This window comes from Kogia breviceps, chromosome 19 (assembly GCF_026419965.1).
Source record: "Kogia breviceps isolate mKogBre1 chromosome 19, mKogBre1 haplotype 1, whole genome shotgun sequence".
NCBI lineage: Eukaryota > Metazoa > Chordata > Mammalia > Artiodactyla > Physeteridae > Kogia > Kogia breviceps.
In genome coordinates this window covers 55,981,621-56,008,590 of record NC_081328.1, presented here as the reverse complement: position 1 = coordinate 56,008,590, position 26,970 = coordinate 55,981,621, and the positions used below count along the sequence as shown (strand labels likewise).

Genomic DNA, 26,970 nt, shown 5'->3' with positions numbered 1-26,970 from the left:
TGTAAGTACGCGGCGCCCGAAATGGAAACAGTGATGGGCGCTTCGTCCCAAACACCAGCCAGTCCTGGAAACCACGGCAAGGGGCTGCCCAGGGTGGGCACAGCCACACTTAGAGCCCGGCCCAGGCCTGACCCAGGGCTGCTTATAGCATCGCCGAGTGTCCAGGTCAGCCAGGACTTAGAGCCCGGCCCAGGCCTGACCCAGGGCTGCTTATAGCATCGCCGAGTGTCCAGGTCAGCCAGGACTTAGAGCCCGGCCCAGGCCTGACCCAGGGCTGCTTATAGCATCGCCAAATGTCCAGGTCAGCCAGGACTGTCCATGTGTCCTCAGAGCTCGTTTGCATGCCTGAATTCTGTATGTAAGAATACACAGTCTGGGAATTCCCTGGCGGTCCGGTGTTTAGGACTCGGCACTTTCACGGCTGCGACCCATAGGTTTAACCCCTGGCCAGGGAAAAAAAAAAAAAAAAAAGGTAAAGGAAAAATAAAAATTAAAAAGAAGAATACACAATCTCTGGGATGCCCTTTAGAATTTTCTAAACCATCATTTCTTCATGGTTTTTTGTTTGTTTGTTTGTTTTGCTGTACGCGGGCCTCTCACTGTCGTGGCCTCTCCCGCCGTGGAAAACAGGTTCCGGACGCGCAGGCTCAGCGGCCATGGCTCACGGGCCCAGCCGCTCCGCGGCACGTGGGATCCTCCCGGACCGGGGCACGAACCCGTGTTCCCCGCATCGGCAGGCGGACTCTCAACCACCGCGCCACCAGGGAAGCCCCATTTCTTCATTTTTGTACGGCATATTTAGGCATGATTTTAAATTTGAAAATCATTTCTCCTTTACGTCGGTACTTCCCAAAGCTTGAGAAGCACAGATGTATTTCTCATTGCATCTATTGAATTATATTACATTAAAAATATAATCATTGTGGTCATAATTTTTATTACCCAAAGATCAATTTCTATTTTCCTTTTTTAAAGATGGACAAATGCTGTTTACATTACTTGGAGAAAAAAAATGCATGCTTTTTCAAGAAATACATTTTGGTTTTTGTTTTTTGTGGTACGCGGGCCTCGCACTATTGTGGCCTCTCCCGTTGTGGAGCACAGGCTCCAGACATGCAGGCTCAGCGGCCATGGCTCACAGGCCCAGCCGCTTCGTGGCATGTGGGATCCTCCCGGACCAGGGCTCGAACCCGTGTCCCCTGCATCGGCTGGCAGATTCTCAACCACTGCTCCACCAGGGAAGCCCGAAATACACTTTTAAATGATACTTTGGCTTGGGACTAAATTTTAGAAAATGCAGATCAAACTTTGTGTTATGGCGTGAGCGTAGATCGAATGGCTTTTGTGACCTAATGTTGGAAGCTTTTGCATTATACTCAGGGAAACAGCTGGTTCAGTTGAGCACGTTTTGCGGTTTGTTCGTAATTGACAAGGCAGAGAAGAGATTTCAGGCTGTTACTTCACAGGCTTTCTTGCAAATAAAACAATACAAGTGTGAGTAGTTTTTTCTCCCCCAAACAGAGCTCATCCACTTTCTGTTAGCTTCCAGTTTTTAAAAATTACAGACATCTTAATGTGCCACATATGAATTTTGCTCAGAGAATGCAATTCGTGGCTCCGGCGATAAATGATGCATTTGCAGATTTATCATTACTTTGAGGCTTCTCTTTAACGACTCATGTTTCTACATCAGTGTTCTTTCTGCTTCCTCTCTAACTGATGCTCAGTTAGGACTATACATTAAACATGCACGACTAACCGTAACGATCATTTAAAAGTCTCCCATGGCCCAGACATGACGGTGGCCCTGTGTTCAGCTGAGTGGTACCCAAGAATCTTGGGCCTCTGCTTCTGGACCTGGGCTGGTTGCCCTGTGTGCGCAAAGCTGTCGCTCTCTTTTAAAAGGAAAACAGTTCTTTTTAGTACTTTATAGGCTTGAATGTAAGGTGAGACCCCCCCATGCCCAAAGTGTCCCTCAGAAAAGGGAGTCTTTCCATGTTCAAGGGCTCCCTCTCAATTTCTTTATTTTGTTTGGGACAGATTCATTCAGCTGAGATGCTGCTTTTATTACCTGACTGAACTGGTTAAAACAGGCTGCTGGTGGTGACAGGGGCAGAATTTAACATGGACTTAACATTGACCCCAAACTCGACTCCAGCGATGCTGAGGACCAAAGTCAAAAGTTTTGGACAAGTGACATGTGAGACCGGGGGAGGGGGGGAAGCAGTATTTCCACATCTCTGTATTGTTTTATATGATTATATATATATATATATATATATATATTTTTTTTTTTTTTAGGATGAGATTTTTTTCTCATCGGTAAATTAAATACAGGCAGACATTCCCTCGTTTCATGCACATCGTTATATATTTATTTATTTATTTTGTAGCACTCTGTTTCTTGAGTTTTATTTCTTTTTAATGCAGCAAGTTCTTATTAGTTACCTATTTTATACATATGAGTGTATATATGTCAATTCCAATCTCCCAACACATTGTTATTTATTTAAATTGACCAAATAACTAGATTTTTGGATTTTCACATGGAAAAATGGAGGCTCTCCTTGTGTGGCAGTGGTTTTCAAGGCTGTCCTTGCCTTGGGATTAGAGGGGGCCCCAGACCAATCCTACTGGACCCCCTGAGGGGGGGGGATTCAGGCATCGGGGTTTTTCAAGGCTTCCCAAGTGATTCAACGTGCAGCTGATACATTATAAAGCTCTCCTTCGTACTTTATATGCCTAAGTATGTAAGTGCTTAGTGCTTTATAAGGGTTTTTGCTAGGGCAGTGCAGGGCTCAGAGCTAAGACTCTTTATTTAGTGCTCATTCGACCATCAGACCCACCTCCAGGGCCTTCAGTATGCCTCTCCGTTGACGGAAGTTTTGGAATCTAAGTCAGGCGAATGGGATTCCACCGGAAGACCGTGCCTTCTGGCAAAAAGCATGACTTGGGTAACGGGACCCCTCCTGGGCCATTTTCTCTTGCGTGTGTCGTGTCCAGGGGACCATTCCTGATTCAGGAATCTCACACCTCTGCTGCAGACCCTTTGGGGGCCAGGAACCCATACGCACACCGAGCTCTGTCCGTAGACTGCATACATATTATTTCACCCACACAGACACACTACAGAATTTTAAAGGCATGTATTTGCTGTTGTCACGAATAAAATAGAAATTAATTTAAAAGTCTGATTGGCTGTAGAGAACAAACGTATGGACACCAAGGGGGAAAGCGGGGAGGGGGGTATGGTGGTGGGATGAACTGGGAGATTGGGAGTGACATGTACACACTCGTATGTATAAAACAGATAACTAATAAGAACCTGCCGTGTAAAAATTAAATACATAAAATTTAAAAAAATAGTGTGATCGGCTTCAGGGTAGCCTTCCTCCATGGTCTAGTTTTTCAGTCAAAACAAGTACTATTGTGTAGATATCTCTAACCTTTTTGAGGGTCCCAGCCCTGGAAAAAAGCGAGGCTCATTTCTGGAGGTCGAGTGTGCACTTGGCAGTCCAGCTGCCTGGTTTGAATCCTGCTTCCACTGCTTGCAGCTGGGAGGTTGGGGCGAACTGGCCTCTCCTGGCCTCAGTGTCTTCATCCATAAAGTGGACATTGTAACAGTCCCCGACTCAGAAGATGGTTGATGATCAAAGGCACATTGCATGTCAAGTGTGTAGCAGAAACACTAGCGAAGACCCAGCTCTTACTATTGTGAATCGTTATCACCAAAACAGTTGCATGCTTGTGCGGATGGCCCCAAAGCGAGTCTGTACGTGCTTGGCTTAAAGATTTGAGGCCACTTTTATTCATTTTTGGTCAGAGCTCCCTATGGGGGTGAGGAAAGCAGTCACTTACCTCATAGGTTTGAACATGGCCTTCCCGAAGTCCGAGAACCTCAGAACCAGTTTGAGGTGGACCCCACTGGGTTTCACGACTGTTTGGGGAGAAGGAGGAGTTAAACGATGCTTCTGGGCCCAAGCTCCGGGCTCTGATCATTTCCTCATTCAATAAACCCAGCCCATTTCTTCTCTTCGCCCTTCTTACTTGAGGCCCTAAAGAGTAGGATTTGCTCTCAGAGCCTGCAGGGTACAGCCCATCGTGTCAGGCCATGGAGAGTGTGTCCAGCGACTCAAGATAAAACGTTCTCTGCTGTTACAGGGAAAGGGCAAAACAGTGCAGGTTTCCCCAGGGGGACACCTGCTGAAAATCCCAAAGGACATTTTCCTAAGAAGAGCTGACCCCTTCCTTTGCTTCAGCTGTGCCTTAGAGACTCTGATTATGCCACCTGTTACATGGCATGAGACTTGGTTATTGATGTCTCTTCCTACGTAAAACTGGACACCTGGGCTGTGATGGGGCTTGGTGACACCTGAAGTGCACGTGCATGATCCTGACAGTGGGTACCGCCTCCTGATGTGTGTCCTGGGCACCTCAGTCGCCTGGCCCTGCCCCTGCCCTGCCGTCAGCCCTGCGAGGGCCTGGATAATGCCTCCCTCTCCTTTGCCTTCGAAAAAATGGCAAGTGGCAGGCGCGAGACTAAAGGAAACGGAAGCCCCAGGCCCTACAAACTTGTGTCTTTAACAAGTTGTGACACACAGAAATTTCTGACGTGTGCTCAGTTCATCGAGGTCACTGCAGGGGGCTCCTCGAGGCCGGCAGTGACTGGTGGGACCTCAGTGTCCAGGCACACCTGTACCCAAGTCACAGCGCCCTGGCAGGGACCGTGCTGTATCTCATGCCTATCTTTTTGAGTCTACTCATCATTTACCCCGGGGGCTCTCAACCTGGGCTGCATGAGGATCCCCTGGATCGTGTTTATATAAAATGCTGGGGCCTGGGCTTCCCCCTGGCAATCGAATCAAAACCCCTGGGGTGGGGACCAAGATGCAGCAATTTTTAAAGCTCCCTGGGTGACTACTCTGCCGCCAGGTTGAGAACCACCGTCCTGCACCATTGCTTCTTAAATCTGAAAATGCACTCTAGTGCCCTGGGGATTTTGTGCAAATCCAGATTCTGACTCAGAGAATCAGGGCAGGGACTGAGATTCTGCATTTCTGACACGCTCCTGGATGGTACGGAAGATGCTGGGCCAAGGACCACATGCCGCCCAGCAGGGTCCTACCCAAGAACTCCGCTTAAAGGCCTTTTCTTTTGTGCGGGAAGGTGGGGAGAAATGTAGGTTCTCGGAGATGAGGCAGGGGGACTCAGGCTCCTCAGCCCCTGACAGATCCCCACGGAGTGGACAGCTGGGCCTTTCCCGTTGCTGCCAGGCACTGGGGTTCACAGGGCAGTGAGGGGAGGGAGGGGGATGGAGGTGGGGGGCCAGGGCGGGGCTAGGCCATGGGCGTGGTGTGGCCGGGGCCAGGGGCGGGGCCGGGGCCAGGGTGGGTGGTGGGTGGGGCGGGGCCGGGGATGGGGCGCGGCCAGGGCCCGGGCCACTTACTCTGGGTGCAGTCGCAGGCTCCAAGCAAGGCTTTCTCGTCCTGACTGTAGTCTGCGAAGGAGGAGCAGGGCTCTGAGAACCCTCGACTCTGGTTCACACACCAGAGGGGGAGCCTGGAAGGCAGCCTGGGGCCCTTGCACATTCACCAGGGGACCTCCCCGTGCCCCATTTGGGGCCGCAGCCTCCCAGCCAGCTCCATCCAGGCCCCACGCTCTCTAGCCCTTCCGTGGACGCTCCAGCAACAGCTGGTGTCTGCAAACCCCTCAGTGTGTCCCTTAGGCCGGCATAGTGCTCGAGGGCTCAGGCAGCAGGCCACCACTGGGTCCTCGGCCAGGTCACTTTTAAACTCTCCGAGGCTCAGTTTTCCCGTCTGTAAAGCGGCAGTGATAATGTCTACATCATGAGATCACTGTACAAGAGGGAGTCGCCAGATTCGAAAGGAGCACCGGGTCAGGAGTGGCCATCGCCTTCCTGTGAGCTACGGAACACCTCCTGTGCCTCCCTCATGGGGTTGTGGTGAGATCAGGGTGGTAAGATCTCTTTCAAAGGGAGAAAGATCACTGTCCCTGTTTTTCTTCTCTCTCTCTCGGGGGTCAGAATCAAGCCTTTACTCTTTCACCCTGGCGCCTGGCCCGGTTGGTTTCCCAGCCTCTCTGGGCGAGAGTCAGCCCATCCCGCCTGGTCCCGTGACCCTCACCAGCGCTGATGGTGGGAAGGTGCCTCATGTCGTGGAGAAGTTGGTTGACAACAGGACTGGACCGGGAGTACAGGCCGTGGCGGCTGATCCCCAGGTGGAACTGGATCCAGCTGGTCTCCAGGCGGAGCTGCAGTGGGGGGTCCAGGGAAGTGAGATTCAGCTGCTCCTTGTATATCTTGTGTCGCCTGAAAGAGCAGGAAGAGTTTTCCTTCAGCCGGGGGAACGAGAGCGCAGAGCCCTGCCGACGCGCCTTGTCTGGGCTCTCCGTTCTTTCATTCATTTGGCACGAGTATGAAGCACCTGATACGTATGAGGCTCGAGGCTGCGCTTAGGGCACCACGGCGGACAAAGCGGCCGCAGGGCTTTCCTGCGCTCAGAGAGTTTACAATGCAGTGAGCGAAACGGGCAAACAGTTACGCAGTGCCACACACACGTCCACAGATACCTAAGCACAGACCTTGACGGACACTGTGAAGGAAAAGCGCAGACGGGTAAGAGTCAAATTAGGGGCCTCGTATAATCTGGGACCTCAGGCACTGATCCTGGGCCTCTTCCGGCACTTTCCCATGAAAAAGTCTGTGTTCTATACTTCCCAATATTTGCCGACCTTAGGAGTCAGGAGGTGAGAGAGAGAGGTAATTGATGAGAAAGCAAAGAGTGAGGGTCAGGATTGTTCAGGAGAGCTGGAAGCCAAGTGAGAGTAATCAATACGTCCTATAAGGAAAGAAGAATTAATTGGCCTTGTACTGTTGGTCCTGTTCAGGAAACTTCTCTGCCAGGATAAAAAGAAAACGCTGAAACACAAAGCCACTGCCGTGCAGAGGCTCAGAGCCCCGTCTGGGAGATAAGCGGTACGTCTACGAAATCATCAGGGCAAAATGTAATGCAGTTGTCACCAACTGCTGGACGTGTGTTCAGACAAAAACGCCTTAACATTTGGGGGAAGGGAAGGACGATTATATGGTGAAGTAGTCAGAGGAAGACTCTGATGGGAGAAAGTGGGCTTCAGCTGGATCCGCGTGGGTGGTGTTTGGATTGAAGGGGAGATGCGGGGTGTGCTCCTGGGTTGGGGACAACATGGGCATTACGAGAGGCAGGCGCGGGACAGGTGTATCTGAGGATTAGAGAGGAAGAATGGATACAGTAGATGGCTGAGTGAAAAGATGGAGGTCTTCTGACTGGAAAGCAAGGCCAGTCGGCACGTGTCATCTGGCGAGGTGAAGCCGACCGGGACGGGCTAGCTGGGATTATGGGGCAGGGTTTGGGTGTCCCTCTACATCCGTATTTATCAAACCGTGATACCTTACCTCTGAGGTCTGTGATGGGGTACGTAACAAAACAAACACGGCCGATACTCTTGGCGTGTCGAATGTTCTCACTGGTACATAGTTTTAAAAATTACTTTCATAGTAAAATAAATATAGACACGTTATGGGGAGGAAAATGAAACAATCATTTTTAATAAAAACCAGTAGTTTTCCAAGAAAATTTCACTTGGTCACCTCAGACTTTACCTCCAAGAGTCCAGACCCTCAGGAGGGAATGGAGTTTTGTTTGTTTTGTTTTGTTTTGTTCTGCACTCACCTCGCCCTGTGTGAATACAGTCAAATAATAACGCTGTCCTGGGTGAAAGTCATGTGTCTTGAGGAAGAGGCTCAGGTTTATAAACTGATGTGGAAGGATGGATGTCTGGCAGTTCTTGGTCCTAGCCTTCTTGGTACCTGGCTCCAGGGTCCTGGTGGCCTCTGGGTGCCCCTACTTTTGGAGATCTTCGCCTTATATCATGTCAAACATATTAGAATCCGCCCCTCATTCAATATCTTTTGCTATCCCTTTTGAAAGTTTTATCATTCTGAATCTGTTACGAATAAAGTATCAAAATAAACAAACAACAGCAACAAAGAACATAGTATCTAGTCATATAACCAAGTCAACACTGGCTCATTGTTCTGTGGACATTTAATTATATATTAATTCATTTTGTTTTGGATTTTTGTTTTTTTTTTTTTCCATTTCTGAGCCAATCCATTTTCTTTGTTCAGACCTCAGAGCATCGCCAAAGCTTTTGTATGTCTCAGGCACCGCGTCCACATTGCAAATGGGTGAAGATCCCTGACCTACTGTCTCTGTCAGCTCAGGCCACACAAACACAATCCCACAGGCTGGTGGTTCAAACAACAGGAATTTATTCTCTCACAGGTCTGGAGGCTCAAGTCAAGATCAGGGTGTCGCCAGGTGTGGTTTTTCCTGCAGCCTCTTCTCTCCTTAGCTTGCAGACGGCCACCTTCTTTCTTGTCTCCTGCCACGGTCTCCTCTCTTGAGGACACATCTCCGGTGTCCCCTCCTTTTCTTACGAGGACACCGGTCCTATTGGATCAGGCCCCCACCCTGTTGTTCTTTCTTCCAGACTCTTACTGCCACGACCCTCCCTAGAGAAGCAGCTCCGTCGGCTCGATCTGGGGCGTCCTCCTGCGACGACCCTTTCTTCCTCTCTTCCAATCTGTTGCTTCGTATTTTCTATCATTCCAGCCATACTTCTGAAAATAGCCAACCGGAAAGAAAGATCTGGTGAAGGTGAGATCCCGACTGTGACACAACATTATGGTTGAGAACAAGGACACGCAAACCAGGCGGAGGAGACTCAAAAGGAAGGCTTGGACCAAAGAAGCCAAGTGTGTCGGGTCATGAGCTCGGGCTTGGAAGGGATCTGAAAGACCCTGGAACCCAACGTCTTATTCCACTTACCACATTCCTATCCAGGAGTTGCCTGTTTTGTACTTGGTCGGCTCCAGTGAAGCAGATGCACCACATCCAGAGTAGCCCAATCAATCAGGCCAGCTCTATTGGAAAGCATTGTCCAATACCAGGCCAAAGTCTTTCTAGAGCTTCCATCAAGGAGTCCTGGCTCTATCCCCTGGATTTATGCAGAACAAATCCCTTCCTTACACTGTAGCCTTGTAAATATTTGAAGATGGATGTCACGTGACCTCAGTTCCCACCTTCAGGTTGAGTTTCTGCATTCCCTTCACCACCTTCCCAGGCCGCGGTGTGAATCCATTTGTGATTCTGGCTATGTGGGTCTCTTTCCCTCTTCTTTCTTTTCTTTCCTTTTAAAAAATATTTATTTATTTATTTGGCTGCATCGGGTCTTCCTTTTGGCACCGGGATCTTTCGTTGCGGCACACGGACTTCTCTCTAGTCGTGACACGTGGGCTCTCGAGGACACGGTCTCAGTAGTTGCGGCATGTGGGCGTCGTTGCCCAGCGGCATGTGGGATTTTAGTTCCCCGACCAGGGATCGAACCTGCGTCCCCTGCATTGGAAGGCGGATTCTTAACTCCTGGACCACCAGGGACGTCCCCACTTTCCTCTTATTTCTGACACCCAGAATGAAATGCAAGAGATCGACATAGATTGTCCAGTGCAGAGCAGAAGAGGATAATTACCACCCCCATTCAAGATGTTTTCCTTCTATTAAGGTAGCCAGATAATGAATAAATAATGTGGAGAAACCACACCACATATCTCTGAGAAGACAGAGATGCTGTGGTTGGCAGAATTCTAGAGCTGGCCTTCCGGGTTCTGCGCCCTCATCGCTAGAAGCTGTGAACACGACGGCCCATGTCACTCCCAGGATTGTTCTCTGCTGTGGCACAGCTGACCGGGGATGAGGAGGTTATAGCCAGCAGGGCCTAATGTCATTCCACGGCTCTTGAAAGCAGAGAGTTTTCTCTGGCTGGTGTAGCAGTCGGAACCGAGATGTCTGTCAATGGACGAATGGATAAAGAAAATGTGGTATATACACACAACGGAAGATTATTCAGCTTTAAAAAAAGAAGGAAATCCTGCCTTTTGCAACAATATCAGTGCACCTGGAGGACATTAAGCCGAGTGAAATAAGCCAGACACAGGAAGACAGACGCTGAGTGATCTCACTTCTATGTGGACTCTGAAAAAGTCACATTTCATAGCAGCAGAGAGGAGAACAGTGGTTGCCAGGGGCTGGAGGGAGGGGGAAATGGGGGGCTATTGGTCAAAGGGTGCAAAGTTTCAGTTGTGCAGGATGAGTAACCCCTGGGGTTCTAATATACAACAGGGCGACTCTAGTTAATCACACCGTACTGTATGCTTAGAATTCACTAGAAGTGTAGGAGATCTTTGTTCTCCAAAAGGAGGTGAGAAAAGACGGCTGGGACGTCCCCCCAAGACAGCAAGCTCTGGGCAAGGCAGCCTTCCAGCTGGGGCTGGAGGGGAGGCTTGAACTATTGGCATAATTATCCGAAGTGTCTCATGTTAAACTGCTTCAGTCCTAGCAGTTTACTAGGTCCGCAGGCCACTGGCCAGCTTTTCCTTACTTTATTCACATTTATTTTGATGTTAAAAGAGAGCCGGGCCAGGCTCTAGTTCCCAAGGCTACTTTGAGGCTTAAACTCTGGGACTGCTCGACTCTCTTGGGAGTCTGGTGGGAAGACTGCGAAGTCCTGAGCTGAGCTAGTCACCCTGAACGCGAGCAGCAGAAAGAGAAACAATGATTCTGGGATTTGGGAGCAGGGCTGGGGGGGAGGCGGACTGTTCTTAAGCGGAGCTGCAAGCTGATGGCTTCCAGCTACAGCAACAGTCCAACAAACAGTCGGGGCTCCAGCCTCCGAACAGAAAAACAAATGTGGCAAATGGAGTGTAACTTCCTCAGGAGGACAATCCGCTCTTTAAAACCTTCATATTTACTGTCGGGTGGGGACGTCTCGCTCTCTGGTTAGCGATTCTGCCCTCTTCCCGGGGCCAGTGTCACAGCCTGGGCCGGGGCGGGGCACAGCACAAAACAAGGGCAGCACGGGGTCCTTCCCGCTGGCTTGTTTGTTTGTTTGTTTGGGGTTTTTTTTTAATGGTTAAGGTAGGGTTGTCTATTTTTTTAAAAATCAGAAACGTTGTTTGTGTGCCCTTTGTTCCTTGGGGACAACGAGCAGGGGTGCCTGGACCCCGTAGCTTGACATCTGCCGTCGTGGGAGAATTTACACCACGGAAACGGGCAAACGTGACGGGTCGGGGCTTTTTGGCCCCCAGAGGAGAGCCCGTTCTGCAGCGCACTGGCCTGTGCTCTGATTATGGCTGTGTGCTTTGCAAACATAAAAACAGTAAAAGAGATCACCAGCAAGGACCTACTGTACAGCACAGGGAACTCTGCTCGATACTCTGTAATAAGGATCTAAATGGGAAAAGAATTTGACAAGGAATGGATATATGTATCTATATAACTGAGTCACTCTGCTGTACCCCTGAAACTAACACAGCACTGTTAATCGGCTATACCCCAATATAAAATAAAAATTTAAAAGATATGGCGAACACAGAAATTACCTGCCTCTTTTTACCTGTTTGTTATACCCAAGGAAAAAAGGAAAGTAGGTTTCTAAAAACGCAGCTCAATGTGGCAAAAGTAAATATCACTATATTAAAAAAATATTATATATATGGGGGGGAGGGGTTGTTATGTACAGTGTCAGCCAAGATAATCCTGGTCCTTAAAGTAGCCTTACTTTTAAAGGAAGAAGTAAAGTAGATACCAAAAACTAAAGCACAAAGTATCGATGGGATGTTGCTTTCATTCATAAAAAGAAAACCTCGGTTACAAGTCCCACGACCTTGAGGTGAGAAGTAAAATCCACTCTGCTCCTTACCCTCTGAAGTACTGGAGTTTTCCATAAAAATTGTTTTGAATAGGAAATAGTTACATGGTTCAAAATTTTAAATTTCAAAACTCTCCCTTCCATCCCTGTCTGCCCGTTCACCGACTTCCGTCCCCAGAGGTAACTGATGTGGCCAGTTTTTCCCCTTGTTTCTCTCCCCTTTTACCCTTACAGGTTTTGTAGCATAAAATCCACACTGTCGTGAAACTTGCTTTGCTTGTTCCTATAGGTTCCTTGTCACTAGGTTTTGGCAACTGTTCCAGTTCAGCACCCAGAACGCTCCTTATTCCTTTGTAAGGCTGCATAGTATTCCAGTGTTTGGGAATCACAGGATTCACCTTATTCCTTATTGGTAAAAATCTAGGTTGTTTGAAGTCTTTTGTTACCACAAGTGATGATGTGAAGTCTAACCTGTACCTGTGACGTTTCCCTTGTGCGGATGTCTGTACAGTGAAATTCTAGAAGCGTAACTGACGGGTCAAAGGTAGGTATTAATACATTTGTCATTGTTACAGAAATTACCAAGCTGCCCTCCTCCAAGGGTGACCACTGTCTGAGACTATTTTCACGAAGCTTTGCCAACAGTGTTACTTTTTGATCTCCGTCGACCTAATAGGTGAAAAACGGTATCTCCGTGTATTTTAAATGTGCGTCTCTATCTCGCTAGGGGTGAAGCTGAGCATCTTTTCATGTGTTTCAAGAGTCACTTCTCTTTCCCTCGCCCATGTTTGTGCTGGGTTGTTCATCTTTTCCTTACTGATTGTGCACATGTAGAAAATCAGCTCTTTTTCCCTACTATGATTTGCAAATATTTCCCTCACCCCAATGTTTGGACTTTATTTGGGATGATCTTTTTCATGCAAAAATGTTGATTTTTATAAGGCTGAAATGACCACTGCTTTTATTCAGGCTCTGACTTCTACATTATACTTAGAAAAGCCAGTCTGACTTTGAAGTGACAGGAATACAAAACCAAATCAAAGCAAATCATGGTTCCTTCTAGTATTTTCTGGTTTCATTTTTTTCCATTTAAATATTTAGTAAAAGGTATGTAAAAAATATTTACTATGGCATGTACCATTTTCCCCGCTAGATAGCTAGCCAGTTCTCTAAAAATAATTTATTAAACAGTCCATTTTTTAAAATCTCACTGATTAAAAATGTCATCTTTTTTCACACAATAAATTTCCATTTATATTTTTGGGTCTATTTCTGGGCTCTCCATCCTGTTTCATGTTCTGTCTAGCCATGCTCTGGTATGACAGTTTGAACTTTTTAAAAACGTCATAAAACACTAATAGCTGGTAGGGCTAGTTCCCCTGTATTGATCTTTTTAAGAGTTTTCCTATGTAGACCAATTTGTATAGTTACCTACATGCATTTTACAACTATAAGATGCTTTAAAAATGGAAACCTTAAAAGGGTTTAAACAGGCTTACTGAGTAGCATTGAGTATAATGCTTTCTTGCATTATTGATGAAAGTATAATTGGCCCATCTTTTCAGAGGGCAACTTTCCATTTCAAAATTTATAATGAGTTTACCCTTTGACTCAGCAGGTGCCCAAGGATGGCTGCCATTTTAAACTATTATTACTGCTTATAAAGACTAGAGAGCAGGCAGATCGTCACATTTTCAGTGGGTCACTAGAAACCACCGGCTTCACAAGCCACAGCAAAATCCTCAGAACACCCTGTAAGCAAGGGAAGGACCTCCGTCTTACTGCTGCGCTACACACCGCCCTTCGCCTGCCCTGGCGCGTCTGCAAGGTCACGGGTCATCCCAGGGACCCGGGAATCCCACTGTGGCTTGTCTGCGGTCTCTAGGTGTTGTGCTAAGGAAGCAGTAGCCAAGTTATCTTCGGGGTGTTAGAGAGAAATGCTGTCTCCATCCTTTGACTGTTGAGGCAGGTCTGGCCTGGGGCTGGGCGGGAAGCCTGCAGCTGGGCACCTCAGCTGCTGCCGCCCAGCTAAGTGAGGGCCTGGGGCCTCTTCCTGGGATGTGAGGCTCCAAGAGCGTGTGGAGGGCGCCATCCCGGGCTCTGGTCCCTCCTGGGGTCTTCGGGGCAGAGCCCCTGGGGCGTGGTATCCAGGGGCCAGGTGCTGTGAACACATCTGGCAAGGAGGGGAGACAGCTGTGACTCAGAGGGTTCAGGAAGGACCTGGAAGATTCTCAGAGGCTTGGGCGCCACCCTCCCCGGCCCCACGCTCCCAGTCGCCGAGCACGCGACTTGAGGCCTGAAAAACTTCCTCGGCTCCTCGATTTCCGGTCTGGAGGAAAGACAAGGGGTAGGATAGGCTCCCTCCCCACTCTTGGTTTCAAGGTGTAGATGCCTCCACTGTATTTAGCTGCCTCATGGGGCGGGGTCAGGCCCTCTGGGGATAATTTCGGCACCAGACCGTGCAGAGAAATACGCAAGAATACTGTCCGACAGTCCATAAAGCGGAGAGGCTGGGGCTGACCAGGAGGGCCAGTCGAGGCCCCGTTAGTTCTAGGAACAAGCTCTAGTCCCTGCTCAGGTGACCTGGCTGTGAAGCGCAGATATCTCTGACTCCTGTCCCCTCCAAATCACTCCTCAAACCTGCAGTTTCACCTCTGCAACCTCCACAGTGTTCCCTTTCCTCCTGCTGCCCTGCCACCTCAGCCCTCACACCTCGCCTGGAGCCTGCGGTGGCCTCTTAACTGACGTTCAGGACTCAAGTCTTCCTCCTCGTCTCTCCAGGCTCCGATCTCGGCCAAGTTATCTAGAAATCAGAGCTCCAAGCGCGCGTCTCCCTCCTGCAAAAGTCTTCACCATGTCCTCGCTGCCGGTGAAATCTGGTCCAAAGCCCTGACTCTGGTACCCCCCAAGAGCCCCTCTGACCCAATCTCGTCTCCCCCCTCCTCACTCCCTCCCTCCCTACCTAAGCACTAGGTTTAATGCTCTCAGACCTTCCAACCCACCTCGTGCTGTTTCTCCCATGGGAATGCCTACTTCTACATTTTCATCTCCAGGTTCCAGGGTCAAACTCTCAAGGAACGTCCTCTTTGAAGCTTTTCCAATTCTGCACCTGGATGTGAGCTTTCTCTCTCTCTCCTGCAAATCCGTGTACACCTGCCATCTCTTCTGTTGTTCTTGCCGTACGCAACAGGTGCTCGATAAAGTCTGAGGAACCAATGAATGTGCTCCGTATCTCACCCACAGTGGGTGCACAGCTCGGTAAGAACTACCCTCTGTATTTTTCTGGAAAATCAATTAATGGGAATCACAGGCTTACTCAAGAGCAGCTGATGTGCATGCTTTCTGGATAGCGTATGTTTGCTCTAATGCTAAAGTTTCCAGAAATCCTGCCTGCCGTCCCTTCCTTCTTTCTAACCGTAGCATCTCGTAAATTTCCTGGTCCTCCTGAGTCAGGGCAGACTGAGCCGATCCTGGGAATTAATTTCTGTCCTTTCCGGCTGAAATAACTAGTCTCTCTTTGGCACTTGGACACGCGTTCCCTGCCAAAAGCAACGACGCCAAGCCCTGGCAAAGCAGAGCTATTTCAGCCGCATGCCTGAGAAGTTATATTTTGCTACATTCTCTCGTTATGAAGCTGTGATGAGAGATGAGATGCTCTCTGCTTTAAGGGCTCACACTGAGGTCCCCCGGGGAGGAGTCTGGTGATAATCCATTAATTATTTTCTAACTGGTTGACCCCCTGCTTGTTTTTTAGAGCTGTTTATCCCCAGCACGGCTGGGAGATGCCGTGCCTGGTGGAGAAGTACGATGGGGCTCCCAGAACCCCGTCACCTGGCTTAGGACAGATCATCTGTGGAGGTTCGCAGAGCCCAGACCATCTACTCCCAGGATCCTGAGCAGCCGGAGGGAGGAGGGGCTGCGGGCACTCAGGCAAGATTCCCTCTTTTGGAAACTCAGTTGAGTGGTCGTTGTGCTGTAGCGTCGGGAAGGAGCTGGGGCGACAGTGGAAGCTTTCAGAGCCACGTGGGTTTTCTTCCCAAAAAAGCTCTACGTTTCTCGAGGGCCGGAGCCTGCCTAAGATTTTCACATCTTCCTTCGCATTTGACACAGTGCTCTGCGTGCAGGAAATGTTCTATAAATAACTGATTCTTAGCTGCCTGAACAAGTCTCCCTGCTGCAAAAACTCCATCAGACTCCAAAGTACTAGTATCAAAACTTGGGGCGGGGGGAGCAAGAATCGCTTGAGCACAGGAAGTGCACTAGAGTTCTATCTCTGTTAGACGGGAACTAACTCCGAAGGTTCCTTGCTGACTTAGGTATTATCTTACTCATCTGATGAATTTCCAAAAGCACGCTGCCATGAAGAAAATTATGAAAGCGTTACAGTGAGAGCCTCTAGGGGACTCGGCTTCCGACCTCAGTCTGTGCATCTGTTTGATCCACGGGTCTGTTTCATTAATATGCTTAGCCTTGACATTGGTCTTAGAAAAAGGACATTTTCCCAGAGTTGCCCCGTTTGGGTGGCAAGTGTGGGAAAGTCTTCCGTCGTCCTGTGCTATCTCTCCTGTGAATAAGAGGGAGCTGGGTTCAGTGGGGCCTGACGCTTACACATCTGGAGGGACCACTTCTAGGAAAAAAAAGAGTACAAAACTGTGAATACAGAATTATTAGACATGTGGGTGACTCTTTCTCTGGAGTGAGAAAAGGTATCAACAAGCCACTAGCGCCCTGAGGATTTAGATCCCTCTTGCCTGAGATTTCATACTTAACGTGGAAACTGCCTCTTCTTCCTAGTCAGCAGCCCCCACTCAGCCCCCTGACAGCTTCCTGCACCCGCAGGGGAAGCGAGAGGCCCTGGGCTGAAGCTTTATCAGCTTCGCGGTAGAGCTGCCTCAGATGGGCGGTTACGCAATTCACGACCCAGAGCTTTTGACTGGATGCCTGATACGAATATCGCGGGCAGGCACATAACTTTAGGGAACTCAGGGCTTTACGTAAAGGACCTCCTCGCTTCTCCTAGCCAACACGTGACAGGAGAACATTGGCACAACAGCTAATGAGGACAAGGGATGGAGGCCAAGGAGGCCGTGGGCTTCTGGAAATGGTTTTTCTGTTTATTACTCGAATGGACTTTATTTCTGAGACCACTGGGTCCCTGCAGGCTGCATGTCCTCACTGCAGAATTATCTGGAACAGCCAACCCTCCCCAGATACACCTCAGCAGACTGGTGGGCTCACCATCAAAATCCTGGGATAAACCATCATGGAAAAGAATATGAAAAAGAATATACATGTGTGTAACTGAGTCAGTCACTTTGCTGTACAGCAGAAATTAACACAACATTGCAAATCAACTCTACTTCAATTAAAAAAGAAAAAAAAACCCCATGGCTTTTCGCAAACAGGCCCAGGATGCTGACGGGCGTCTCCCCCGGTAGCATCCCCTCCCGTGGGAGCCTGCTCCATCCCGCGGGCTCCAAGAGCACAGCCCCCACTGCAGCCCTTTCTGTTCACCCGCCTCCCTCTCTGTTTACCCCTGTGCCCTTGAGGCCAGGGCAAGTCCACGGAGGCTGTGAGCCAGAAGGACCTGCCACCACCTGTCAAGACCCCAAAGTGGGTCCCCGGTCCCTCCTCCCCTCCTCATCTCACTTCCCAAGACAGAAGTGCATTCACCCCCTGGAGTCTGTCCTTCAGCCTCAAGGAATGCCCGCTTCGCCGAGCCCATGGGCTGCGGCTTGGCTTTTAGGGGTGGGTGACGGGTGACAAAGCTGCTCTATCTGTAAGTCAGAGTCACTCTTAGTGCCGAGCCTGCGCATCCAGAGGGACGGGGAGGGTAGGAGAGGCGGGTCCCTCGTCCGGAGTCCAGCTCTGCCACGCAAGGCTGTGTGACCTAGGGCTGGTTCCTTGACCTCTCGGCGCCTCTGAAAAGCAGGGATAATAAATGTACTACCTTAGGGGGATTTTAGTGAGGATTAAATTACTTAATAGGCGAGTGAGTTATTACTATGATTTCTAAGATTCCATCTGTACAGGGTGGGGAAGGAGGGCCGTGAAGGATTACTGTGGCCTCTGCTTCATTCCCCAGCCCCCCGAATTCTGCTCTATGCTGCATGCCTGCGGTGGGTTGAGTGCTGGGCCGAGATATCCACATCCTCACCCTGGGACCTGCGAATGTTTCCTCACACGACCAGAAGGGCTTGCAGAAGTGATGCAGTTTGGATCTGGAGATGGGGTGATGAGGCTGGCTATCTGGGTGGGCCCTGGAGGTAACCACAAGTATCCTCATCAGACAGGCCCTCGGCGGATACAGAGCAGAGCGGGAGACCACGTGGCCCCAGAGGCCGACCTTGCAGAGAAGTGGCCCGCAGTCAGCAGAGGCTGGAAGAAGCCAGCAATGAATTTTCCCCTGGAGCCTTTGGAGGGGGCATGGCCTCACCTACACCTTGAATTTGGACTTCTGCCCTCCAGAAATGTAAGAGAATAGACTTCGGTTGTGTTAAGCCCCGCAGGGCGCGGTGACCTGTGATGGCAGCTCTAGGAAACGAATCCAAGCAGCCACGGGGGCCACAGCTGATGGAGCCGATGGGAACCACCGGGCAGGGAGTGGTCCTGGGGCACCGCTGCTCCCGAGAACAAGTCCACGGGGCTGCCCCCCAAGGAACCGACTCCCTCAGGCCCAGGAGCTCGCACTGGGTGGGGGGCAGTGGGTGCTAATAGGCTGGAGAGAGGCTACTGCTTCCCTCTCCCATCCCAAGTCCTGCAACGTGGCTGCCCGCCGAGCCCTTTAAACGGACCTGGCTGGCCAGTGAAGCAAGCTCCCAGGAGAACACGAGGGCCGTGGCGACGGCTGGCCGGCTGTCTGGCCCACTCCCCACGGCTGTCCCCTGCTCTGCTCTCACGTGGAGTCACCACGCCAACACCGAGGGGGCTCCGTGCCCGCCCCTCCCGTGAGCACCCCACGCCCGCCGGCTCAGGACCCTCTCCCCCTCCCGAGGGGGCAGGCACCCCGCTGGCCTTCTCTCACAGACAAGGAGGCCGGCACGGGCGAGCCAGCTCAAGGTCACCTGGCTGCAGCGTGCCACCACAGGGCAGCCGCGTGGACCTGGCCAGCGGCTTCTGAGGTCAGGTTCTGCATTCCCACTCGACGTGCCTTCCACACTGGGGCCCCCGGCCCGCCCTCGGCTGCTCACGGGGAAGCAGCGCGGAGCCCAGGTTCCCTCCGGCCTCCCAGCTTGTCCCCGGGGAGAGGGGTCCACAGGCACGTGATGCCGCCAGAGCTCCATCCAGAGGGGGCCGCATCGCTGGTGAGGAACCTCGCTCCTCATGACCCCAAATGTGATCTTGTTTGCTTTTGTTTTCTTGGTCTTATCCAAGTGGTTAGACTTGCCCGTTTTGCTCAGACCTTGCTGACCTTTTTTTTTTCCTATTTATGTATTTACTTACTTTTAATTCTATACGATTTTTAAAGGTTACTTTCCATTTACAGTTATTACAAAATACTGGCTGTACTCCCTGTGTTCTCATGGATGGCAATATTTGGAGACATTTTTGCATCACAGTTGGTGGAGGGGGGCGCTGACGGACGCTGATAAACACCCTCTAACGCATTCTCCTCTTTTATTTAATTTTCTGTTGAGCCTAGCACGACAGAAAATCATCAGCCCCAAATGTCAGTAGTGCTGAGGTTGAGAAACCCCTGGCTGGAGTTACAGAATCACGAGCACAGAAAGCACTTAATCCTCTGATAATGACCTGAAAATCGCTACGATGGATTCTGGTCTCTGCGCAATTTAATATTTTCCATAGAGAGCATCAAAGCCTTCCTCAGGGTCTCCTACACTCCTCCGAGATCCTCTGCACCGCAAAAAAATGTAAGTATTATTTAATTGCGTAAAAACAAAACAAAACAAATGTGAGTCAGCTGTCGTTCAGTTGTCAGGCTTATACTGACCTAACAAGCATATGGATAAGAGACCAACACACGTGTTACTTGCAAAGGATGCACTACTAAATTCTGGTTCTTTCCTCTTCCAACTGTGCAAACTAAAAGAGACAAATATATGTTTCTCTCTCTCTCTCTCTCTCACACACACACACACACACACACACACACACAGTTAGCAAATGACACTGACATTGGAATTGGATGGCTGTGTATCCTCCCTCTCCTCCACCATTTCCCCGAGTGCCAAAAGCAAAACTGAGGTCTAAAGGCAGTGCTCAGCGTGGACTAAGAACAAGGAGGAGACTAAAAATCCACACGCTGGGTCCTTCAACAAACAAATGTTGACCGGAATATACATCTTTTCAAAAGGGTTTGAACTTTGCTTTACTGCCTGTCACCAGGCATGGGCATCCGAAGGAGAGAAGGATCTGACTGTAGGGGCCGGGGGCACATATTTTCACGGTTTGTAGGCCAATTTCCTTGTGGCTTCCCCACAGATTAAATTCTTTCAAGTCCCTGGCCCATGCGCTGGTGCTAATTTGCATGGTGTTATTTTTCCATCTGATTCACACACGGAGCGGATAATTGGCCTCTTTTCCTCCCGAGCATGTCACCCACGGGGTAGGATAATTTATTGAGATATTAATGTGGTTTTTGTTCTTATGGAATTTTACCCACCCCTATTCTAAGAAGGGGCCGGACTCTGTGTTTCCCTGTCTCAGGGTGTGTTTCTGATCCAGGACCAGGCAGACATTTAGACAGGCTTCCCCACTCCTTCTCTGGCTTGTAAAATGGTTTTATTTTCGGAAAGCCTAAACTCAGCGAAGGGAGAGGCTAGACAGGGGAGAGAGGAGGGAAGTGCAGGCAGAGGCACAGGCTTTGGGGGAACAGGCAGATTCGCCAAGATCTGATGCGCTGATTACCCGTTGGCTCACCTGTCACAGCAGGTCCAAAAGAATTGTCCGAGGAGAGTCCGGGCTGCTCCCAGCCCTTTGGCCCCGCTCTGGACAGAGGTCCGTGGCTTGAGTTCACTCACTGATCCCGTTTGACTCCGCGACCTTCGTAAAGAACCTTTGTTGCTATGTCCAAGTTCAGCTAATTTACTAGATCTGTTTCTCTGTCCCGAATGACAGCCCTGACGACGTACATTCCAGGCACCGCCAAGCGTTTTGCATCCTAAATGCGCTGCCCCTCCATGCCTATCAGAAGCTCTAGCAGAGAAAGCAAGATCTGTAATGCAAACGGTAAAATACTCTTTGTATGTAAATCTTTTAGGTCAACGATAAAAGCCTTTCTAAAACAATAAAAATAAAACGGCGCCTGCATGGCCTTTACGGTCACGATGAGACACGACTGCAGCGGGCTGCACGGTGCTCCACCAAAAGATACGTCCGTGACCCGATCTCCAAAACGCGCGAAAGAGACCTTATTTGGAAAAAGAGTGTGTGCAGAGGTAAGTAAGGCTCTTGAGATGAGACTGTCTTGGATTACCAGGTGAGTCCTAAATCCACGGCGTGTGTCCTTAGAGGAGAGAGACAGAGAGAGAAGAGGAGGGGTTATGCGAACAAGGAGGCCGGAGCTGGGGAGTGATGCAGCCACGAGCCGAGGGATGCTGGCAGCCAAAGAAGTTGGAAGAGGCACAGAACGGATTCTCCCACAGACTCCGAAGGCCTGCTGCCCTGCCCACACCTCAATTTCAGATCGCAGCCTCCAGAATTGTGAAAGAATAAATGTACCTTGTTTCAAGCCACCAACAGTGACTTAAAACAGTGGCCACCTGTCATGGTAGCCCTAGGAAACAAATACAGTGACTGAATTCTCTTTTTAGACCCTGCTCAGCAAACGCCAAGAGATCTGATGGCTTAAAGACTTGACTTCCAGCTTCCTAGAAGTGGCAAGTCTCAGGCATCCAGCTGTTGCTGTGCAGCTCATAAAGGGATCTCTGAAAGGGGTCCAGGTTACTGAGGCAGAAAAGTTTGTCGCAGAAAACCCATCCTGGATGGCGTATTTAATTTTTAATAGCGAATTACATGAGAAGATCTCAGCTTCTCACCATTATATATTATAATAACATACTGATATCATACACAGGGAGCACACACTTTTCCCTGTGTTGCTTTGAGGGCACCGAGTTGCACTGACGACGTTTTTGTCCATTTCAGTGGAGAGTTCTCTGAGAGGTCTGGCCTCTTGAGGGTCTCAGGACAAGGCAGTGTTTGTGGTTCTTGCTGAGATTTTTCATCAGGGGTCCTACACGGAGCTCACTGACGCCTCCCAGCCTGGGGCAATGCCAGGGGATACTGCTTTATAATAAAATACGGATTGACTGGACATCTCTCCACGGGGATACGGCGGTCAACCTCTTACTGGCTGTGAAGCCCAATCTTTTTCAGTAATGAACTAATTATAGACTCTGTTGAAATAGCTTTGGGAAGTAGAAAGGACTCTGCAGATTCATTGTGTTAACAATATTAACAATTATTTTCACGGATGCCTTATAGATAAATGGACAGATAATGGCCTTCGAAAATTTGTTTATAAAATACAGGCTCTTAATACACCTCATAAGGAAAAAAAAACCTTCGTTATTGTTCTAAATATCATGTTGGTTAATACAAAAGGTTGGTTAATATGAAAGTGTTAAAAACTTTATAAAACGAGCTTTAAAATCCTTGTGAGAGGTTGCTATATACTCATTCCACTCAATCAGAGCATCTGTGGCCTTGGGGAGGATTAGGGTCACTACAGGAGGAACGCAAAGAGAGACAAACAGCCAGTTTTCAGCTTTTGACCTTAAAGATGGTCTGAAGAAGAAGGTGGAGCTTAAAGTCTATCCAAAAATAGAAAAGAGAATAATTGAAGAGCTAAACACGTGGCCCCAAGGAGGGGATTGAGCCCATCTTGTCTGGGAGTCAGGGAGGCCGAGAGGCCACTAGAGGCTGGAAGGACCATACCTGGAGGAGGGAGAAAGCTTCAGACATGGCTTTCAGCACCCTGCCCCGGGCACTGAGGTGGAGCCGAGCCTAAGTCAGTGCGATTGTGGGGACACAATTCAGTCCATAGCGGCTTCACTAGATTTGTGAAGGGTTATAGTATTTTTTCCCATTGACACACAGGAAGGGCTCTTACCCCTGACAGCTGCCTGTCCACCACCCAGCAACTCACCAGGAGAAAAGACTACCCTCAAAAGCCTCTGCTCCTTACAAGAGTACTAAGTTGTGCAGACCGCCTCCACTTCCGTGGCCATGCTACCTGCATCTCCCCAGGTGGCCTTGGATCTACCGGGGCCAGTCGAATGTTGCAGAAGTGACATCCGTCAGGTTTTGTCCAGGACCTCGAGAGGCTACGCACACTTCCGCTCTCTCCCGGTACCCTGCCGCTACCACGTGAACAAGACCGACTGGCTGGACTGGGGGATGAGAGGCCGCGTGGGGCCGAGATCATCATCTCCGCCCAGGTCCCAGACACGGGACTCCACAGGAGGAAGCACATCCCAGATGCAGACCACGGATGCCTGAGGGAGCCCAGCGGAGGCGAGAAGAACTGCTTGGCAGAGCCCAGCCCAGATCACTCACCTGCAGAATCATGAGTCAAGTACATGGTTCTTGTTTTAAGTCCCTAAGTACTGGAGTGATGTGTTAGGGAAACAAAAGCAAAGAGTACACAGGACCTAAAAGTGGCTCTTTTATGCTCGAGCGGCCAAAAGCGTTGGCAAAGTCTTGGTGGGGGCTTGGTTATCAGAGAGAATGAGTGATCATAGCTGGGGCTGGGGGACGAGGGGAGCAGGAGGCTTGGGTTGTAGGCACATCGGTTTTAGAAAAAAATGAAAGAAATCTACTCTATTTCTGTATATGCCAAATCAGTGGTTTTCACATTTTTTCTAGAAGTGGAACTTTCTTTTCAAAAGAAATCTTACACAGAATCCCCAGTGTATAAAATAGGTCAAACATAACGTTTTGGTATAAATTGAAGTTATATGGTCAAATATGTAAAATTATTTTTTAAAGTTAATAAGAACAAGAGGGATAATAGGATTATGAACTCAAGCACTCAAAATCGGGGGGTAATGGAGGACAGGATAGTCTTATTTCAGTACCCACTTAATTTCTGCATATTATTTTGGGAGCAGAGTGTAAAAAATCCTGATAAACACACAGAAGTCATTGGGACAGGAGACAGTTTTTAACAGCTCTCCTTGCAATGTCAGGACACTCCTCAATGAAACAAAGAAGGGAGGAAAGTCATCTGTCCACATAAATTACCCGTGGCAGGCTCAGTGTCTGACAGTGTGGATAACACAATCATGTGTGCATTTTCTCATAGTACGTCAAAATCGCCTTAAAGTATATACTTTCAAAATGCAAATTCGATCAATCATTTGCAGAACCTGTGAAGCACCTCCAGGAACCCTGGAAGTTCATGAAACACACTGGGAAAATGCTTGTCCCATATGTTCACTCAGAAGAAATCCTGGTTGAAGACGTGCAGAGCTTGGAAAACAGCTGTCAAAGCCTTTGGGGACCACAGACTCACCCTCTTCATGTCAAAAGGAGGAACGTAGGCCTGGAGGAGGTAGTTTCTCTTGGGACTAACACTCAAGGCATCTTGGTTCTCAGTTGAGTTTTGGGAGAAAAAGAGACACGAGCCCATTAATGGGGTCCAATGAATTCCTTCTTTAGGCTCCCATGAAGAGAGCACGGCTGGTTTAAGAGAAAGCCCAAATAAATCAAGATTCCTATCTTCCTGCAGTAATTTTAATGGTTGGTATAAAAGTTCTGCACATTAGGAATCTGTTACGAATGACTTTGTTTTTAAAAAGTCTTATTTAAACTCCAGAACAGTGGCTATAAGAGTTAGAAACTGCAGCAAGCACAAGTTGGGAAACTTTCTAGCATCACTCTGGTCACATAAGTTCTTCTGGGTCACTTGAGGTCTGGGCACCCAGCCAGGTTTGGGCGAACTGCTCTTCCCACACTGAGCCACGTGGCTTGAATGGAGAGCTCAGGGGAGCGTTTCCAACGACTCCACCTCCCCGGCGTCAGTGACTGGTTGAAGCCTGGGCATTCTCCTCAGAACTGGACCAGTCATAACCCTCTAGAGCCCAGTTGTATCCCCACGCCTGGCCAATCAGTGGCTTTGCCCAGGGTCTGTCTTTTTGGAAATTTTAGAAGCCCTTTTCTCTCTCTGGTCCCAGGGTTTTGGGGGCTTGAAACCACAAGAGGGGATTAAAACAAGAGGAAGAACTAAGCGTAGCTGACTTCACCGAATTTTGGTTACTTGATTCTCTACATTTCCTTTAACTGCTTACGTTGGAGTTGGGTTTCTGTCATTTGACATCAAAGTACTCTGATGAATGTAGTCAACACTTTGCAAATACAATGTACTGTTGCCTAAGAAAATAAACATATGCACTGAATGCAAAGTATGCATAAAATTTAAGGGAAATAGAGACCTCATCTCTTGAACTCAGTAGGATCCAATGACCCCAGTTTAAAAACACACACACACACACACACACACACACACACACACACACACACACACACACACACACACACACACACACACCACACAAAACCCCTGCAACGAAAGGGTGGTTAATCAGGGCTTGACTTGATGATGGAATTGTGGCCGGTTGGTCTAACTTCCCCCAGCATCTCTGAGTGCTCAAGAGGAGCTCAGAAGGCACAAATAAGCAGCCGCTGGTTGTGCAGAATTCTTTAACTCAGAGTGAAAAAACTCGAGCCGGGCTGTGAGTGCAGATAAACACACTTTCCTTACAGGATGTGTCACTCTTCGGCCACTGAAGAAAATGAATCAGAAAAATAGAAAGCCCATTGAAATTGATGAAACCGGGACGCCTGCATTGGCCAGGAGAGACAAACTGTCCCTCCGTACAGGCTCCGTTTTGGTGAGCATCACGAAAAGTACTTACCGACGAACTTCAGAGCTTGACCCAGGTACAGACAGCTGAAGGCAAGTTTGCTCTCTGAGAGCTGAACTTGAACTTCCCAGGGCTGAACAGCTCTGGTCTTCTTCTGCCAGCAGAGCTCTTCTCTAACCCATCCACCTCTCCCAAGCTGTCTAAATTCCCATCTCTCCCCAGGCCATCTTGTCTTTTATGGTCCAGCGCCTCAGTTCATCTGCCCCTGTGCCAACGACTCCTCAAGTTTCTCTCTACTCTCCACATTTTGCTGAAATTTTATTACAGGTTTCTCTCTACTCTCCACATTTTGCTGAATTTTATTACAGGTTCCTGGCTTCTTGGCAACCATAGTCCTGAGCTATTTTCTATCCCCCGTGACTTCCCAAATTTACCTGGTTTGTTACTAGAGGATCTGATGAGAGGCCCTTTTCTGGCTCTTAACGTTGCCTCTTGCTCAAAGCCCGATGATGCTGGCGGTCTCCAGTTCTTGGCTTCCAAGGTTATAGCCTCCTCCAGGGATTGACAGTATTGGATGTTGGCGTCTCCAAGGCACTCAGACTCAGTTCTGTCTTGATTTGACGTTTCAACCACAGGACACCCTGCGAAGTGGCAGAGGCCGTAGCGAGAAGTGGGCCTTTTCTTTCTCCGCACTATGGTTTTCCTTAGGCGTGTATGTGTGCGCCTGCCTCTAATAACAGGTACTCAGATGCTGTTACTCCTAGGAACCCCTGCCCCACTAAAGCTGCAGCTGTTTAGAATCCTCCTCACTCGGCTTTTAGCCGCGCGAAAGCCAACTTCAGCAGGACCCACAGGTTCTCATCGCCCTCCAGTGCAATGAATAATCACAAGGAAGACACAGGTCAGCACCCACCAAGGGGTGAGTGGGGCTGCTTTGGCTAAGTCAGGGTCCCTCTGTGGTTCCCACTTTTCTTGAATGCATGACTTCCTGGCTGCTCTTCCTCAGAACGTTCAGGAAGCTGAAGAAATTCTCTCTTCTTGGCAAACGGCACCTTTTCAACTTTCCTTCAGGGCTTCTTTTTTGTTTTTGTTTTTTTTTTTTTTGGAAATTGACTTTATTTACGTTACTGTAGAGCAGGGAGAGCACCCCAGATCCAAATTCCAAGATGTCTCAGTAGGCTGGCTTTGCCTTTGACTTTTATAGGGAGGAAGAGCCAGGTTATAGGTGGGATAATTTTATGGTTAAGATTGTTTTTGTTCAAGGCTCCTCCTCTCCCATAGGGGTACAGGCCATTTACTAATGGCCCCCAAATCCTGAGGTCATCTGTCCCCCGTTATTTGTCCCACAGATATTTACTCTGGCTCTCCCCTATGG

At 49.1% G+C, this 26,970-nt stretch overlaps 1 protein-coding gene and 2 long non-coding RNA genes across 5 annotated transcripts in view; 2 read left to right on the top strand and 1 right to left on the bottom strand.

Moving 5' to 3' along the window:
• The window catches only part of FAM20A (FAM20A golgi associated secretory pathway pseudokinase), a 39,163-nt gene that overhangs the window by 6,623 nt on the left and 5,570 nt on the right, over window positions 1-26,970 (bottom strand). For all 3 annotated transcript variants that reach the window (XM_059048545.2, XM_067021169.1, XM_067021170.1), the window contains exons 2-4: window positions 6,144-6,328; window positions 5,447-5,497; window positions 3,859-3,937 (exon numbers count right to left, since the gene is read on the bottom strand). In XM_059048545.2, coding sequence (XP_058904528.1) covers window positions 3,859-3,937; window positions 5,447-5,497; window positions 6,144-6,328 — 315 coding nt within the window. The remainder of the gene's footprint in view (window positions 1-3,858; window positions 3,938-5,446; window positions 5,498-6,143; window positions 6,329-26,970) is intronic.
• On the top strand, window positions 13,382-15,024 carry LOC136793204 (uncharacterized). Its single transcript, XR_010838180.1, has 3 exons — window positions 13,382-13,520; window positions 14,548-14,664; window positions 14,820-15,024. It is a non-coding gene; the product is annotated as an uncharacterized lncRNA (long non-coding RNA).
• LOC136793202 (uncharacterized) lies at window positions 15,526-25,122 on the top strand. Its single transcript, XR_010838178.1, has 5 exons — window positions 15,526-15,696; window positions 18,056-18,238; window positions 19,409-19,637; window positions 20,987-21,164; window positions 24,096-25,122. It is a non-coding gene; the product is annotated as an uncharacterized lncRNA (long non-coding RNA).